The sequence below is a fragment of the Dermacentor albipictus genome, chromosome 2, assembly GCF_038994185.2.
Source record: "Dermacentor albipictus isolate Rhodes 1998 colony chromosome 2, USDA_Dalb.pri_finalv2, whole genome shotgun sequence".
Lineage (NCBI taxonomy): Eukaryota > Metazoa > Arthropoda > Arachnida > Ixodida > Ixodidae > Dermacentor > Dermacentor albipictus.
The window spans coordinates 91,864,764-91,883,943 of NC_091822.1; the positions used below are offsets into that span (position 1 = coordinate 91,864,764).

General features: G+C 44.7%; 1 protein-coding gene across 6 annotated transcripts in view; it reads right to left on the reverse strand.

Annotated features, from left to right (window-relative positions):
• Window positions 1–15,889: 15,889 nt before the first annotated feature.
• The window catches only part of LOC135902706 (neprilysin-1-like), a 76,462-nt gene continuing 73,171 nt past the window's right edge, over window positions 15,890–19,180 (reverse strand). For 5 of the 6 annotated variants that reach the window (XM_070533734.1, XM_070533730.1, XM_070533731.1 and 2 more), the window contains 2 exons: window positions 18,915–19,058; window positions 15,890–16,459 (listed from right to left, as the gene is read on the reverse strand). In XM_070533734.1, coding sequence (XP_070389835.1) covers window positions 16,106–16,459; window positions 18,915–19,058 — 498 coding nt within the window. In that variant the 3' untranslated portion in view covers window positions 15,890–16,105. The remainder of the gene's footprint in view (window positions 16,460–18,914; window positions 19,059–19,180) is intronic. The other variant, XM_070533735.1, reaches the window with a different exon arrangement.

Consider the following 19,180-nt stretch of genomic DNA (forward strand, 5'->3'; position numbering starts at 1 on the left):
GATATTACAATCTGAGTGACCACAGGGTCAGACGGCGCCAGTATGCGACAGCCGGAGGACTCACATGCGCAGTTGAGAAGTCGGAGCTCCTGTTTGCATTCAAAAAATGGAACAAGGCCGATATTCCACCAGCCATCACATTGCATCTCAATGACAACGTTATTCCAAGTGTAGACAGACTACGTGTACTAGGACTTCACATACAACACAACGGGAAGGCCACACATACCCTACACGTGCTCCGCCAACAAGTTACCCAAATAACGCACATGATAAAGCGCATTACAAACCGCCGACAAGGACTGAAAGAAAAAGACGTACTCCGAATCGTGCAAGCCCTCATAATTAGCCGATTAAACTACCACCTCCCCTATCATAATTTGATTCAGACTGAGATGCACCAGATGGACACCCTCCTCCGTACGGCACTAAAGGCAGCGCTGGGACTACCCCAACATGCGTCTACGCAGCTACTACTACGACTGGGGGTGCACAACACCATCCGCGAACTAGTTGAAGCTCATTTTAACAGCCAATTGCAACCTCTGCAGCGAACAATGCAAGGGTGCCACATTGTATCCCGGCTAGGATACCACATACCAAGAAAATTACAACAGGAAAACCGCAAACTTCTTCCGCTTAGCATTCGCAACAAAATTCACGTGGCCCCAATTCCTCGGAATATGCCCCCTAACCGTTATAAAGGTCGGCGAAAGGCAAGAGCACAAGCCCTGGCTCGCCTATTTGGCGATGACAAATCAAACACTCCAGTCCTATACACCGACGTGGCCCGCTACCCACAAAAACGTGCCCTATGTCTAGTCGTACCAGACAGTGCAGACATTCTGAGAGCTTCGGCCACGCTCAGCACTGTGGACAGTGGCACGGCGGAAGAGGCTGCTATTGCCCTAGCCATCGTACACGCTTCAACCATGCCGGCGCCGGATGGACCTATCACAGTGGTCACTGATTCTCAGACCGCGTGCAGGACTTTGGCACAAGGGAGGGTAACACCCTGCACACACCGCATCCTTACATCATTACACCCCTCAGCGTTACACAAGGTGCGTATCGTCTGGACACCTGGACACGCCTCTCTCCATGGTAATGAACGCGCTAATGCGGTAGCCCGAGAGCTCGCTAACCGGGCGCCATTGGAAGAGCTATCCAACCCAGACGACGCACCGACAGAACCACTGAACTAAACTGAAACTCTACAATATTACAGATACCAGGAGCCACTACTATCCACCACATAATTCCCTGAGTCGAGAAGATGCCGTCGCGTGGTGACAGCTGCAGACTAATTCATTTCCCTGCCTTTTTTATCTTCACCTCATCCACCCCACACAATATCCCTCATACTGTCCCTATTGTGGAGCAAAGCCCACAGTATACCATTGCACCTGGGAGTGCCCACACCCTCCGGGCTACTCCCCTATTCCTTCACCTTCCCCTTCCTCCTGGGAGACTGCGCTGACCAGCTCAGACCCGCAAGAGCAGCGACGGCTGATCCGGCGGGCACGCGGAGTGGCGCGAGCCAATGGGGCCCTGAACTAAGGGCTCCACCCTGCGAGGAAGTCGCCCAAACTCATGATAAATAAATGTTTTCTCTCTCTCTCTCTTAGCAACTATAGTGGAGACTCAAACTCTCCTCTTAGTGACCACATGCCAATAGTCATGCTTATGCACACAAGAGCAAACGAAACCGAAAGAGATAACACTGAAAAAACATTTCAGGCAATAAACGAGTACACATTAACTGCCTTTCAACATGCCTTGAGACAAGTATCTCGGAAGGAGGTTCTTCAACGAAAGGAGGCTGAGCCAGCATACCACATTTTCTTTAAAAAATTCTCAGCTGTTTATGCGCAACATTTTATACACAAGAAAAAAAACCACAAAGCTTATCGGAAACCTTGGATCACCAAAGAGCTTCTAAAAAAATAAGTAAAGAGATAAACTTCATGCCAGGTTTATAAAATCTCGGAATGGCGAGGATCTAAATTGCTTCAAAACTTTTAGAAATAAATTAAATAAAGAGCTAAGTACACGAAATCGCTCTTGTTTACGTACTTTTTTTTCATGCGAGGGACGTACAGAGAAGATGTGGAACAAGATAATGAGCTAATTGGACGCACACAAAACACTGAACCTACAAAGTTTCTGTAAACGGATGCCTTTTAACCGGAGATTATTTAGTTAACGCATTTAATGATTACTTTGCAGACACTGATTCCCATTCAGCACAAAGCCCACCATATACATTTCAGTTCCTTGCAACTATGGACACGATTTTTTTTTCAAGTGACAACCCCTACCGAGGTTTGTTCAGTTTTTCTAAACCTGAAAAAAATTCATGTAGCTGCGATGCTGATGGCCTCCAAATAAGACCTATCCAACACGTTATTTGTGACATTGCACCTGTGTCAGCTTATATCTATAGCTTAAGCATAACATCAGGTACTTTTCCTGAAAAAATGAAAATTGCAAACGTAATTGTGTTATATAAAAATGGCGACAAGCTGGATATAAAAAATTACCGTCCGATATCTATTCTCCCGCAGTTTCCTAAAAATCTCGAAAAAATCATTCTTAAGCAATTAACATCTTTCAGCACGAAACATAAGCTAATAACAGACGCTCCATGCGGTTTTCAACAAGGTAAATCAACAGAACCAGCACATGTAGCACACAAAGAATATATACTGCAGAACCTCGAAAATTAGTTACCTTTAAGTGGTCTACTCATAGACTTCACAAAAGCGTTCGACTGCATAAATCATGACCTCCTAATACTTAAGCTAGAAAGATATGGCATCAGGGCCCTTACTCTTCACTTACTGAAATCCTTAGAAACCGTAGAAATCGGCAGCGATATGTGTCTGTAAGCACCAGCAGATCTACACGACAAATACGAACAAGTGTCCCTCATGGAAGTATACTTAGTTCATTTTTATTTAACATCTACTTAAACAACATAGTTTTTATACACTGAGAAGCAAAATTCATAAACTACGCAGATGATACAAGTGTTTCTTTATCAAACAACTCTTATACAGGTCTCATTGGTGCAGCGAACAATCTCTTAACCCATGTATGAAAATGGAGCCAGGAAAACTTTTTAAAAGTAAACTCGAATAAAATACAAGCAGTCATATTTAAAACAAGAGGTACGTGCACTGCATTGACCCACAACATAATTTACAACTCTGAGACTATAGAGGTTGTTGACGCGGTAAATGTACTTGGCATATACTTTACCGAAACATTGCAATGGGACGCTCACGTGGATCTTATACTCCAGAAACTGAGCCGCATAACAGGTATAATAAATCGGAATCGGTACCTTTTACCAACGTCAGCTAAATTGATCATTTATAATGCATTGTTTGCCTCGCATGTAAATTATTGCCTTATTGTATGGTGCACAACATCAGCTTCCAATCTCTCTAAAGTACTACTGATGCAAAAAAATAAAATAAAACGCGCTGTCGCAAATGTGCCGTACAACTCACACACTGAAGGTCTTTTCACCAAGTACAACATAACAAAAGATCATCGTCTCTACAAACGAACTCTCCTACGCCCTACTACTTGTAGGTAAAAGATAGCAACCACTTAAAAATATAGCAAACTTACAAGAGAATATACCCACATGTGACACGCGCAGCCATGAAAAATGGTTCATACCTTTTTCGAGAACAAATTACGGCCACCAAATGGTCGAAAACACTTGTCACGGTACTAAATTCTTAACTAGAAGCCGGCATTGGCATCCATGCCTTGACACCATCGGAGCTCATCTGTGTGGCGAAAACTACGATTTAAATCACCATGGTGCAGTGAAACCACGTGTATTCTCAGTGAAAGAAATATAATTACTCCCTTTAATTGATGTAATCCACGGTTATTTGTTTTTCATTTCTGAAAGTGTTCCTTGCCAGCGCTCTGCCAATATGTAAAGGGGGCCAGGGACCCCTCAAGCTGCCAACAAGGAGATTTTACGTTGGCCCCCACCATTTGCTTATAAATGGGCCCAAATGAAATGAAATGAAATACTTCAGCTTAATTCACTTTACTCAACCTTAAGTCACCTTTCTCTAACTTGTTCTAACTTTAATTCACGGTAATTACGGATAATTACGACTAATTAACGTCATACCATGTAATGTATTCTGGATTGCCATTGGCGTTACACCTGATGCTGATGACGCCAGATTGACATTTGGAACCACTTGTTTTGGACAACACCGCCTTTTCTGCCTCATGCGACTTCTAAAGCTTTCGCATAAAAGGAGTACTTGTTAGCCTTTCTTTCTGGCCATTAAGACTGTTGACGTTCACAAAAGAAAAAAAAGCGCGATTTGCACTAAGTGCATGTTGCCTAAATGTGAGTTTTGAGGCATCAAACTCAGATTATCGTTCATGATTGCGTTGTCTTTGTGGGTTTACAGTTACAAGTTTACTAGTTTACAGTTACGGTTTCACAAAATGGAATGGAAGAAGCTGCATTTTATGTGGTAAGTATAAGGAGAGGCACTTGCAGGAAAATCTGCATTTCATTCAAGCCTCGTCGCTCTTTCCTCTCAACGAAAGATTTCGCAGCGAAGAAATATTACTGTACTTGCCAATGATTCACGGTTGTTTAATAAGGCTTAGCTGTAATATGGCTACACAGACATTCAGCAAATACCCCAAAGGTGATGGTAAAAATGTTTGGTGGATATCAAGGGCGTGTGGGCGTCAGACGGCACATTAGTGTCAAAACGAACGAGGCTTGCGCTTTATCATCAACCAGAACCATGCAATTACATGACGAGAAGCCGGAACGTTTTGCACACTGAAGCGTGGTGCACATGCGCTATTTAATTTTTGTTATTCAGTGCCGATATGGACGGCGAGTGCCATTTTGTTTCACTCGTATTCATAACAGGGCGCACTTCTTGGAGTCCATTACGTTGCGTCTGTTTCCGGTTCTCTACTGGGACGTTCAGGCAGCGTTTATCAGACTCTTCGGTATTGCTCGACACTCTGTTGAATTTTATGTTATTGCGACCGCAATTATATGGACACTCCAAGCGCATTTTTGCCATCACCATCGCCGTGAGGCTCCGTATAAAGTCGAACGGCGATCACAGCTCCGCCGCGCGAGCGAAGCCGTGCGAGGTTGAGGTGACGATGGCGGCTCAGTCTCGCGCGCACAAGGAAGGAAGCGCGCCATCTTTCGTCACGTTCCAGGGGGAGGGAAGGGCTGGGTTGTATTCCGGCGGCTTGTGCGTAATGCGCGGCCGCGCAGGCCGCCATATCTTGAAAGTCATCTGCGACGGGGACAGAGTAAGCCGTGCGCCGTGTTTTCCTAGCTTAGTTCGCGCTGATGTGAAATGCAGCATGGAGGTGAATTCGCTCGCTCCAGCGGTCGCGTTTCCACACGTCAGCGTTTTGATAGCGAATTTCTGCGGTCATTGAGTGAGATGTGGTTATGTTTGCTTGGGCGCGCATCGCACCATGCATGTATGCTTGTGTCAATTTAACAGTAAGCCTATGTTTTGCAAGTCAATATGGCGGATAACACTATTATTCTTACTTTATGTACTATCAGCGTCAAATGAAAGTTGAACAGCGGAGCGCGTGGCCCAAGCATAAGTGAAGATATAGTGCGCACCGCCCAGTCATCACCATTGACAGGCGCGCACATCCAGTTTGGCCGCACAAAGCGATCCCCCTCTAGTGAGATAATTTCGCTTCTGTTCTGGTTCTAACATTTGAAAGGGAGAAAATAAAAATGAAGCTAAAATATTGCAGTTTGCGGCGAGTCTTGTCGCACAGATCGCCGAAACAAGTGCTGTCGGCGCGAACAACGGTGCGCGTGGTGCAGTTTGCACCGTCATCGCCCGCGCCTCGCGCGCGAATCTACCTTGTGATGACGGTGCAACAACTAATAAGCTGCATCTAGAGATGTAGCAGTGCATTGTAGTGCCAAGTGAATGAAGTGGGTTGATATCTTGATTCGATGCCTTGTGCACGTTTATGAGGCTATGATCCCATCTGGTATTGTATTTCAAACCTGACATCTGTGCTCGATTGTTACTTTGCTTTCTTTGTAGCACACCGAGTATGAGCTCCAGATGAGAATGATCTATTCTTTGCAGTTCCCTCATTTACGCAGTGCAACCAGAGGAACTATATAACACGATTATCACTGAAAGACCACATTCGTTGTGAGTAGCAAGAGAAATTCTTCAGAGGTAACTTCTGCAATTGAAAGTAAAGAGACATTGCACAGGTAAAATGCAAGAACATCTTTATTGCAGCAACTTCTCAACTGACAAATTAGCATGAACGTACTGCAGTGCATACTCAAAGTTAGTGAAAATGTAAAAATCAGCTTGCAATGTTTGAACAGCACTGGATACCTTATTTTGCACAGCAGAGAAATACGATTTCATAATGGTTTTTGTAGGCTGCAGGCACATTGCAATGTCTAAAACAAGAAAGCACGAGAACCTACTTGAAAGTATGAATAATACCACTGCTTGTCTAGCTGGCTGCACCGTGCAGGCCGCTCACATTTACGCTAAAGCCCCTTCATCACACATGTCCAGCAGCGCAAGCACTTGCATTCAACCATTACTAATTCAAATAGGTGCGATTACTGAAGTATACTGAAGCAAGGTTTGAGTACGGGCTAGTTGGCATTCCATGGTTATAAATCGTCACTTACAGTGCATACATAGACAGAGGAAAAAAAAAGCGACGTAGACAAGTGCTGTCAATGAATACCACATCACAGTTATGCTCTGATCTGTCTTTATCCTGGCTTGCCAGTGCAATATTGCAATTGGTTGTCACTGCAGCACAGTCACTTTCTTTGTAAAATATTACTTGAAGATGCTTCCACCTTTTCATATCCACCATCGGTAACCACGATCAAGCCTATTGCAAATGGCGTCATATCGCTTATCATTAAGTGCAAACAATTTGTAATACTGCTCATAATAATGCTTGTCTTCCCACATGGAATTGGTTAAAATGAAAGTGCAAACAGCTAAATACGAAATAAAAAAGAAAAAGAATCGCGGCACCTTCATAGGGATGCTGCCTTTTGTTTTTAATTTTTGGAAACTAAGGTTAACATCAGTAAGGTTAACACTGACAAAATGTTTTAGCTACTTGCCATTGCAGAGTAGAATAATAAAACTTCCCACATACACAGCTGCAAGTCTACATTTTGTACAGGGACACAATACACAAGGTGACACCGCAATTTTCAAAACACGATATTATAGTGCTTTCTGTCTGCAGTTGTTTCGTTAATTGGCCCTTCAAACTTGCCTTGCACAGTATAGATAAAGGGAAAACGACTGCAACTGGGACAACTAAAGCAGCAATATCCAATTACCGGCATGCAACAGAGACAAAAAACCATTAGCATGACATACATGCAGTGTTTATTGTAATTTTACATCAGTAAACAATGCCACATTACTCACACTTCACAGTGCCTGACAATGTATGAAGTAGTACTGAGTAACAAACAATGCGACAAGCAACTTACATTATGTTATACAGTATGAATCGAAAGAAGTCTTAATTGCCTTCATCCAGGTATCACAGAATATGCACAGGATGAAAGTTCCCGTTAAAATGAGGTCATCCTTACCCAGAAGTGCACAGCTATGGTATGGCAATTTAGAACACCCAGAATTGCAATTTCGTCAAAATAAATGTAATGAAATATATAACAAACAACACTCTATCTACAATGAACGTATATAAAGGGCAGAAATTAAAAAAAGATTATCTGAGGGAGACACATGCTGCCAGTTTTTTAGTATCACAAAAGCAGCACAGTATTACTGCTGAGCAGCAGAACCCCCAACAAGTGTACAGCTTTGTCATAATTCAGTATACACTCCATGAAAGAATTGGCAAGAAAGTACAATGCTCAATTGGCACGTGGTTCCCGGTAGTAGGCATTAATTTTATAGCGAATTCCTAATTAAGCACAAACAGCATATCCTGCAGAATTGCTCAACAATTATAAATTTATCATAAAAGGTGCCCTATATAGGTGTGAGTATTTTGAGTGGACAAGCACAGTATGTTCGAACGTCTGGCCATGAGTACATGTGCCAAACATTGGGCCGCTGTCTCGTGGAAACATTGGACTCGGCAGAAGCAATTGCAGGAAGAGAGCAGAAGCAAGGCAGACGGAACAGATGCTTCCGCGCCTCAACATGCCTCTGTTCCCGATACATTATAAACTACCTAGCCCAACATTCGACCATGCTAAACCATATCGAGGGAGAGGCAACAAAGTTCTTCAAAAAGCGTGCACCCTCTCCGACAACGGCCCTAATCGCCTTTACAAGAAGTGGTCACATCGGCTGCATTTTAATGATACCGCAATCAATCGTTAGTCTGGTTAGGGTTAGGCCTAGGGACTGGTTTGGATTCTCTAAACGAACATTTACAACACAGGAGGCATTAAGCACGTTTACCGAACAAAAGCACACAAAACATGTCCATGTACTTAGCAATCTGTGATGCCGTACTTGTATATCGGCGTTGTTGTTCGGACATGAAATTCAAAAACAACCAATTTCACCAAACATCACCTTATTGTTGCTAATAAGGAGCCATAATAAATTATAACATAGTTGACAATGCACAAATGTGCCTCTGTCGAAAAATACCTACGTAAACATGAGGCTCCACCAGATTTACCCAAATATATTACGGCTGTCTAGTAGGGTTGCTGTAATCTACAGAGATGACATCTGACAGCTTGAGATATCGTGCTATGGCAGACAGGCACTCGTAATTCAAGGCGCGAATCTCTCGTCCCATGCCAAGGTGGAAAACACTTTCTCTCATAATGCCCGCTAGTTGAAAGTAGTTTGACTGAATGTAACGCTTTGCCGACACCACGGCATCTTTTGCCTTGTCCTCAGTCTGTTCCGTCACTTTCATTAGGTGTGGAAGAAACGACGCCTTTTCACTGAGGGCTTCGAATGTCACTGCAGCCTGCCTATCTATCCTCTGGTGTGTGATAAATCTCGCAGCCATGTTCAGAAGACTGGTGTTTCGTCGAATGGAGGTGAACATACGGGAATACACATGGTTTGCATTTGGCACAGTGGCCAGCGTCAAATCCACGATAGACTGGTTTTCTACCAGGGCACGCGAAAGAATGGCAAGGCGTTTGGTGCACATGGAGCCCCCAGTGTTCAACTTCAGGTTGGTGATTGCGGTGTTCTTTGTCAGCATAAAAGCAACCGACTTGAGCGACTTCAACGATACTTTATAGCTTCTCAAACATACTTGACTCACAGTGGTATTTGTCGCGAGCGCCTTGGCGACCATGCCAAGCAGCCCATCGGTCCTAATATCAAGATTGTGGATAGTTTGGTTCAAGACGAGCACACAGCACAACGCAACAGCGACTTGTTTACGATCTCCTAAATCGACTGTTACAGTTCGCACATATTCATTTGTGGCGAGATTTTGAAGCAGCGCACAAATGCTCATTTCGGTGAGTTTGTAGGCATCACTTAGGTGGAGTTCTGTGAGCGACTCTGAACCAAGTGCCACGGCTAGAGACAGTGGAGGAAGGTCAGGCTCGGCCCAAGGCATCTGGATACGGCTATAGCCTTTGGCTTGGGCCATGTCTAAGGAGAGAGTTGACCTGCGTTGAAAAGCTCTGTCATTCATACTGCATAGGTTTAAAGAGGTTGCGTATATATTTGCTAGAGCCTGTATCAGCATTAAGGATACTGTATTACTCCGCGTGACAATAGTTCCAAAAGAAGAAACATTTTATCTTTGTAGGGAATATTGTTTGGTAAATCATCAAATGGAACTTTTGCCATTTCCCGTGCCCTGTGTTGATGATACCATTGATTAAACCAGAGAATGTACATGGTTCTCAACAATTGACCTATGCATAGAGCATTGGCAGGTGCCTCTCAGAGAAGAGATTAAACGGTTCACTACTTTCGTGACGCCCGTTGAAGTCTATGAATAGGCTCCCTTTTGGTGCTTGAGACTGGTTTCAAAAAATGGCTAATGAAGGATTAGACAAATTCCTGGGCCTATTTTGTAGTTTGTAAATAAACAACATACTGATCAACTCACAACGAAAACAAGGTCATGACAAGCACTTCATAGACATACTCAGTGCTCTGAGCCAAGAAAAGTTAAAGGGACCCTGAAACAATATTGTGCAACCATACTGAGTCATTAGGGAAGGTCTTCTGACTATTAATAAATGCATATAAGTGCTACCCTTCAAGCATGTAATTTATTATAAGGCTTTAAAACTGTACATCGCTACCGAGCGGATGTACATTTTGATGAGCGAGGGGCGCCGGAGTTTTCAGCCGCCCCTGGGTCATCATTGATAATCTTTCCAACCTTATCGTGAACCATCGTCATTCGTAATAGCTGGAATGTTAGTTAACTTGTTAGATTAATTTGCTAGATCTGCCTGGGCTCCAAGCCCAGCCAGATTTACCCATGCGAAGGTACACAAAGCATTGATTGCAGGCTATGGGAGGCCACCCATGTGCCGCCATGCCACTCAGTTGGCGACGCCAAACTTGGCTTGTCTCATCTAGGCACGGCATTGTCTGCGGCACTGTGAACGAAAGGGGGAAGTGCTCATAGATAGTTCTGCAAAATTGTGGTGAAACTCTACAGCGCACAACCAAAAAGAAAAAAAAGAACTGAGTGAGCTGTGAGAGAGAGCAAAGAAACCTGATTTTCCTGTGGCACATAGCGCCTGCCCTGTGTTAAAAGGCACTAGGAACAAACTTACTCACTTACCAAACACAGAACTAATACAGCAGTAATGAAGTGTATTCTATGTTGCTACTTGTGTGAATTTTTCACAGGAGTGTAACTGTCAACACATCTTCTGTAAACGTATAGAAAATTTTGCACTTGGTTAAGCATTTTCTAAATGTTTAAAAGGTTTTGCACTTGGTTACAGCAATAACGGCCCTTTGTTTGGCTAGTTAAGCTCTGCACCACCAGGTGGCTGGGCCGTGCAGACTGATCAGGCCACTCACCTACGCCTATGCTAAAGCTCCTTCATCACAGCAATAGTTGCATGGACGCACTTTAGTTTACGCGTTCACTCATCCCGCTCATAACGCATGCTGTTTCGACAGCTGCCGCTTGAAATAGACCGCCTGGCGGTTCGCAGTGACGTTGGAGAGGCTTTGCGTGATGGCTCCGAAACAACCAGAAGTACACATGAGATCCCATCGTGATGCAAAGCCACTGAAGGTGTAGCTTAGCTCTGATCACTTGCTGAACAAGTTGAAGAGAAAAGCATGGCTATGGTGGACGGAAACTTGCAATTGTCCGTAGCTCTCGTAATATGAGAGACCTCACATAAATTGTGACGCGAATGTTTTCCTACGTATCTACAAACTTTGTCCAAACCGTTGATGGGACTCTCTGAAGATAAACACAAAAAAGTCAGCTTTCCCAAATAAATATAGTATTATTACTAAGAATGTTTGATGGCCGAACCAAGAGCACGAAAGGAATCAGTTCAACATATGCGCCACCTTGCGAGACCCCACGACCTACAATTACTGTCTACTTTTCTTGGATTAGTGGGGCATTTCAGAACTCTCATTCCAGCGTATGTAACAAAGACTACACGCTTGACAGCCCTACTGGAGAAGTCAAAGTATGGTTACAGGAATGCGACTAAACGTTAAAGTACTTGGTACACAGCATTTCATCAGATCCTGTTCTTGTTCTCCCTAATTTTAGCCTTCCATTCGTAATCTGCACAGATGCTTCAAATTTTGTAAATGTACTGCACCAGAGAGACTTGATGGGGCCATCTCATTATCAGCTGAAAGTTACTAGATATTATTTTTACACCTTTTCGAAAGGTCAAGGCAGTCACCCTACCACTGAAACAGAGGTGCTGGGGGAGGTCATGGCTATTCGTTATTTCCATTCCTACTTCGAAGGGCGCCAACTCAAATTATTCACTGGTAATCAAGCTTTCAACCACTTCTTAAGTTTAGCCCAACCAAATTGATGACCTGTGAGATGAATATGCGAAATGCAGCAATTCACTTTTGACGTCATGTACCGGCCTGGGGAAAAACTGCCAGATGCAGATGCCCTGTAAGGACTCTACATACAGGTGAAAGACCAGCATGCGTACATAAATTACTTGGCTCCTTGAGAAGGCACCACGGAGGTAGCACTGCAGAATAGGACGCTACATGTTCCAGAATCAGCTACACCACTCACTGCCTTTCATACAATAAAAGTCCTGCAAACTGAATGTATGCATTTGTCAAGGTAAGGCTTGTTTGAGTTGGACGCACACTTTTGTGTGAACCATTAGAGAAGGGAAGGAATCCTAAAGCTGCTTTTCAGGACAATAGGAAGTTTTATGAGTAGCGCCTCTCTGTTGCTTTATGTCACCAAAAAGCCAAACTCGTTTGTACAACCTTCACATTCTTTCATTACTCTCTACATTCAAATGCCTGGCTGATAGCACCCCCTCGGTTTTGTTTCCCTATTTCTACAGCACCCTAATCTAAATGTTCTTTTTGGTATAATTCTGAAGCACTTATTTCGGCTGTGGCCGGGAACAGTGTCACCTGCTGTTTTAGCAAAAAGCAGCTATACAACCCTACATGTGGCAACTCTACATTCAACAACACAGAAAATAAAACCGTATAAAAGAACAGTGACATGCTGAAATTCGCCCTGAAAACTGTTTTGAAATTTGCATGGCTTTGAACACATCTGCCCGTCGGATAGACAATTTAGTTACCTTTCCTGTTGTGTAGCATGAACTTGAGAAAACAGCACACTCTTTAGCGTCTTGTTATTTTGCAGCATACTGCAGAACGTGTTGGTAGCACGTACAGTCACGGTGTTCCTCCTCTGATCCAGCTACTCGAGGGCAGAGTTTTCCTTAAGCTTATTAGCAAGTGTCGCCATTGAGTCGTCATGGACATCAGCGCCCATTAATTCCAACTTTCTCAGCCCTACGTTGCTAACCAGTGCTGTCGCGAGTGACTCCGCATTACTGCAGTTGATGTTGCAACCGTTCAGGTCCAAGTGATTCAGGGTCTTGTTCGTGGTTAGCGCTTCAAAAAGGGGCACCAAGCGCGTGTCACACTGGCAAATGTGAACCTCCAGTAGGGACGTATTGGCCTTGAGTGCCTCTGCTCAGGTTAATAGGTTGACATTGTCTTCCAGACTCTGGTCGAGCGTCAGTTCGGTCAAGGACTTCGCGACGCGCAGTAGCCTCGCGATAGAGTTCACGCTTGCCGGTGAAATCTTGCTCCCGACGACAGACAGCTCGCCGAGGAGGCGACAGCACTGTAGCGCTCGCAAGAGGCACTTGACGGACTCCTCCGGCATGTCATTATCGGAGAAGGAAACCGCAGTGAGGTGGCTCTCGTTTCGTCTTAGCAAATTCGCTACGGATCTCGACATTGATGCATTGATGGTGAACCGGGAAAATTCGAAGCTCTTGAGATATCCAAGGCCAGCCAGCCCTTGGGAAAGCTCTTTTTCGCAGTAGGGCTTTTTGTCGGCACGTCGAAGCTGCAGATGCTGCACGGTGACGCTCCGGCCTAGCGCCAACGCGAGGGTGGAGGCCGGTCCATACAATAACGACCTCGGCTCTTGCATGATGATGCGCTGAACGCACCGATGCGCCTTCGGCAGCCAGCAGAAGACGTAAGCGGCGTCGTAAAGTTGGTCGTCGCCGAGCTGACCCAGACGTGTCCGCGTCGACCGGATGGCCAGCTTGGCCGGCTCGGTTTCGACCAGTTCGATGCTCACCGGGTGCAAGACCTTGCTCCATCGATCGAGGTCGTGGCAAAGCCAGCAATCGGCGTGGCTATCGTCATACTCACAAGCGCGGTCGAAGTCCAGCCCTCGCTTTGTTAGGCGAGCCACAATCTGTTCGGAGTAAGGCATGATCCTATCGTGACCGGCAGCGGCTGTGCCTTTCGACGCAAGGCCCGCGACTGTCTGACTTCCTTCGGTCGCGGACATTCCCTCATAGTAGGCACAGATCTGCTGCGATCCAATAACTTCCACACTCGTCAACCGCAGCGCTGGCAGGGGCCTGCTGAGAGCGTGGATCTCGTGGCGTCTTGCCGGGTGGCTTGACGCACGTGTCGATCCTTCGCACGGTCGTGTCACAAGGGACCAGATAATGAAAGCCAGCCACAGGTCCAAACCATAGACTAGCCAAAGTGGCAGTACGATTGCACCACACCTTGAAAGAACAGCGGGCGACGTTAAGTTTCAGTGGTTTCCCGACAGCCGCCGCTTCTGCGCGGACGTCCAAATAAAACAGATTTTGCGCTTACTGCTAAATTGTTGTTTATCAAACTTCGCAGAAAGATCGAATTTTGAAGCCTACATAGAGTAACACCTCGGATCGTAAGGCAGTGTGGCACAGCATCCTGCGACTACTGTCAAAATACGCGGTAATTTGCGCAATACCACCTGAAGCCTGTGGGAAGAAAACAGCTATGTATCTGTACAGCACGTACGGCATAATCGTTCACTGCGCCGTATTTGATTACATTATATTTGAATGCAAAAGTTATAATATTATATAAGGTTAATTTTTTAATCACTAAACAATGAAACTTGCAAAGATACAAAACTTGTCTAGGCTTATATTGAGCTTCGGCGAGTTTCGATTCTAGTTTCGGCCAAACAGCGCCGTTACCGCGGGGCTGTACATCGCAAAGAGAAATAAAACCAGTGTCTTGTTAAGAGAGATTGATAACGCGCTGCTCAGATTGTCATAGTTAAAAATGCTCACAGCGTTTCAAGTAAATAGTGATCAGGAAAATTCTCGTAGGCCAAAAGCACAACAATGCAAGTACAGTCCTTAGTGTAGTTATGCCTTCTTCGGCGATAGAGGCTGTAGTCATATTCAAGAACATGTGCCTGGTTTGCAAATGAAGAGTCCTTTTCGTGAGCTGAACACACGTTACGGTAGTTTAGCAGCTAATGGTGGTGCTCTAATATGGGCACTAGGTCGCGCGATCGAATCCCGGTTGTGGTGGCCGCATGTCGATGGGGACGAAATGCAAAAGGGTCTGTGTCCCGTGCATTGGGGGCAGGTAAAGAAACCCAGGTGATCAAAATTATTCCGGAGTCCCCCCACTACGGTGTGCCTCATTATTATATAGCGGTTTTGACACGTAAAATGCCAGAATCTATTCTTCGTGAGCGGCATTTGATATCCAGCGCCAGGCGTTCTCCTGAGTGACGCCATATCAGCTAACACCAGTTTTGCGAAAGGGGTGGCAGCCACGTGCTTCACGGCGTGGTGAGGACATTGTAGTGGTGTTAAAAAAATAAAATAAATGCTCGCTTTCAAATTGAGCCGCTTATAGTTCAGTTCGAGCTGGGATCGGCGTGCCTTGCAGTACGGATTGTAATCATCCCGCTCGAGCACAACGTGAAGTTATATCTAAATGTTTTTGAGAGAGCGCTACTAACAGTATTTTTTAATTATTTATCTTATAATGTATCTTCAATAGGCTTAGATGTTCTTGCTTGTTTCGGTTAGGCTGTCTGTGCAAACAGTTGGTACGCTTTAGGTGGGGCACGCTGTTTTGTTTGTGAGCAGTGGGTGACAGAAAAGCACGAATACATTTTTTTATTGCTTACTAATACTGCATGCAAGTATTTTAACGACAGGCACTAGAGCCGTAGATATGTTTCGCCGGTAGGGCAGAGAAAATTATTCGTTTTGTTCTTGACATCAGATGACCTTCGCGTAGCGCCTTTTAAAATCCGTGTATTTAGATCATTGTCGAGAATGGCTCATGCAGTCAAATTAGTTGCTGAAAACCCCGTATTCGTTTACGCATAAATTTACTTGCAGGATTATAGAGCGCGGAGTTTTTTGGAAGCATCTCTTTTGGATGACCACAGTGAAGTGAGAGACTGTACGCTTTGACTAGATATGTTTGGAGGAGCAGAAATACGTGCGCATCCACAGTGGCGCGGAACTGTCCCGTTGCATTTTAGGAGAGCGCCGAAGTGGTGGGTCCGTAGCGGAGGAAAATTGCTTTCACGCCCAAAACGGGCACTTGTTCGGCGGGTTCATGGGTGCGGCCTGGGGGCAGGCGAATGCCGCCGAGAATTCGGCCATGTTCATCAGGGGTACAAGGCAGCGCAGTCGGCTTGTCGCGTACCCGGCTACGCTTGTCTGTCTGAGGGAACACCATTTTGCGCAGTGGCTGACAAAGAACAGCTGTTCAGCGGTCATGCCGAGTCCCGGTAAAATGGTGTCCCGCTGAGGTTGAGGGAGGGATGCGAAGGCGGCGTAAGAAATCATCGCGCCCACGATGTCGGCCAGGTTTTCCGAACCTACCGTCACAAACGTCCCGTTATTAGGCACGCCTTGGCGGGCGCTTGGCTGCACCTGCGAGGTATATAGCCGACGTCGTTGTAATCGCGGAAGGGAAAGTTAATCACGCATTTGTTTGAAACAGCGGCTCGTAATAGCATGTCTCAATATCTATGTATTATCAAGGTCCAACCATTCGCATATTCCATCTTGTCTTCCTGCAAGCGCTCAGCGAACTCTTTAGAAATGTTTAATCATTACATAGTAAAATGTTCACGGAAAAAGCTGAGGCGAAGGAAACTCTTTAGATAATGCTTTCAAGGGGCTTGTCTAGTATTCGTATGGTGTGGTAGCAGTACTGAAGCACTCCCGGTGCTAGCCCAAACAAAAGAGCCATTCACGGGAAATAGCGGAAGTCTGTATTCGTCAGTTGCTGCCGTGACGGAGGCAGCTGCCGTTGTCGAAGGGTTGGATTCAGCGACTTTCAGTTTTCTACAACTGTTAATCACCCGAGGCTACGAACCACAGCACAGTGGGCGCTATCGCTGACATCATACCTTTGTGATTTTTATAGTGGCAATAGGTTAGTGCAGGATACGATGAGATATTTTAGGTCACCCGTCCTAAGGCTTTGCCATTTGTAATAAACATTGTACGCAAACTCACGCGGTCAACATAGGAAGCGGTATCATTCGAGATGTATGCTACGGTGGTAGTGACTACCGCGTTGGTAAAGCATGTTGAAATGAAAACGGTTGCGTTCATACTGCCGATAAAGCTAACCCTCTAATAAACATTAATGCGGCCGCAGTTAGAATATGTATCTACAGCATGGGATCCTTATCAAATCACACAGATAAGCATACTAGAATCAATCTAAAATCGCGCAGCAGGTTTTATCTTATCTAACTATTCCCTTTATGCGAGCATTACTTCCATGAAAAACACGCTTATCTTACCGGAACTGTCATTGCGCAAAATGGCCACAAAATTTATCACCATAATCCACTATCAAGCGGTCCTCTTACAGTTTGCTCATCATACATTTTATCCCGCTCCGATCACGTGTTTGAAGTTGATGTTCGATTTTTTAGAACGAAAATGTGTCATCATTCTCTTATTCCCAAGACCAGTGCCGACAGGAACGGCCTACCTCCTTCCATCGCTGCCATTTCCAACGTTGACAATTTCTAGACCACTGTGTTTTCGGCCGTTTTTCTAAACCTATTATTGTACAATTATGTACCGCTTTTGTTATATTTACCACTCCTTTTTATAATGTATTCGGGCCAGGAAAGTAGTCTAAACAAACAAACAAATAACTTGCTGTTTCCCATCAGGCTATTTCGTCTGCGATATCCTTCATTATTTCCATTGCCCAATTCTCAAGAGCTACCCCTTAGGCGTAAAATAGAGAGCGGAATATTAAACAGTGTCCGGATGTTGAGAGATAAATCAATGTCTTTCGAGAAATCCTAATAAATCGTACAAATTTCTGTCTGCCTGATGGGAAACGGAATATTTTGCTCGATTTCCCAGACGTCTAAATGCGTTAGGTAGCAGCGGCTTTCTTTGGCAAAAGGCGAATGGTGGACTCCAAAAAAGGCTGCCGTTTTTTTACTCAAGAACAGTTGCTTCAAAATTGGAAAACAATTGGATACTTACAGCGTTTTTTTTTTTTTTTTTGCTGCTCTCGAACCGTACGCAAGCTTCACTCATTGGCACAAAATAACAGCCAATTCGATAAAGGCAAGTCTGTACTGATGTCCACTTTTGAAAAAGTAGGTTGACTGCAAATGTTTTGAGAAATCGGCCGAATCTTTTGAATATTAACACGTGGTTTCATGATCTATACGCTCACGGGGCGACATTTAAGACACGGGACGCGTGAATAATGATGTCTGCTTTTCACGTGAAAGAACAAGAGCTGCTGCCTGCGATATTTTTTTCTTGATAGCCCATGATCCTGCAGGAATGCTACGTCATTGCGAAAAAAGTTTGTGTGCCACGGTGACGTATCGAAGATATAACTACAGCGTTCGTGGGCACTTCGATCTGTGCATGATAGTGGTCTTCCCCAATTGAACTTTCTATCTGCACGTCTGACAGTGGGCCGCAAAGTGTTTGGTGGACGTGATTCACATGGTCGCATCGATGAATGTTCAGGAACCTGTCAGTCAGGTCAATACCACATGTCGCGTGGTAACAGCGTGTGAGGTGCAAGACACATGGGACGTATGGGCGGTTATGCATAAATTTGCAGTATTGTGTCGTTTTGTCTATCAACATTGTTAAAGTGCAGATTCTTGGCAATTTACGTAGGTCGAAAAGAGAAGATTCATACAAATTGTTAAAATTATTATGCATTGATGCGCATAATTCATTAGTGTGCATGCAACTCGTGCCTCAAGCGCGATTTGACAGGATGAGTCGTTTAAGAATTTACGGATATTCAAGCATTCTCCGGATTTCTTGAAACAATTTGAGTCTACATACTTTACGACCGGAGTCCTGTGAAAATTGTACTCACATTCTCGTAGGAGTGTTGCAGGCAACGGGCTCTCTCCAAGTAGCGCTGCGTAGCTTCGGGAGTAAACCACATCCGCACTTTCCCGGTGTCATCGATCTGCGACCCCACCATATCGTATCCGTGCATGATCTCGTGGCCAACTACCTGACAGAAAAGGAATCAACGTGACGCTGTATTTGTCCGGCCTCTTGAAAATTAATCCTACTGCGTGGGTTAGTGAAGAAAATACAATTGCAATCTTGCAAGCGGTACGTCAATCAATCAAT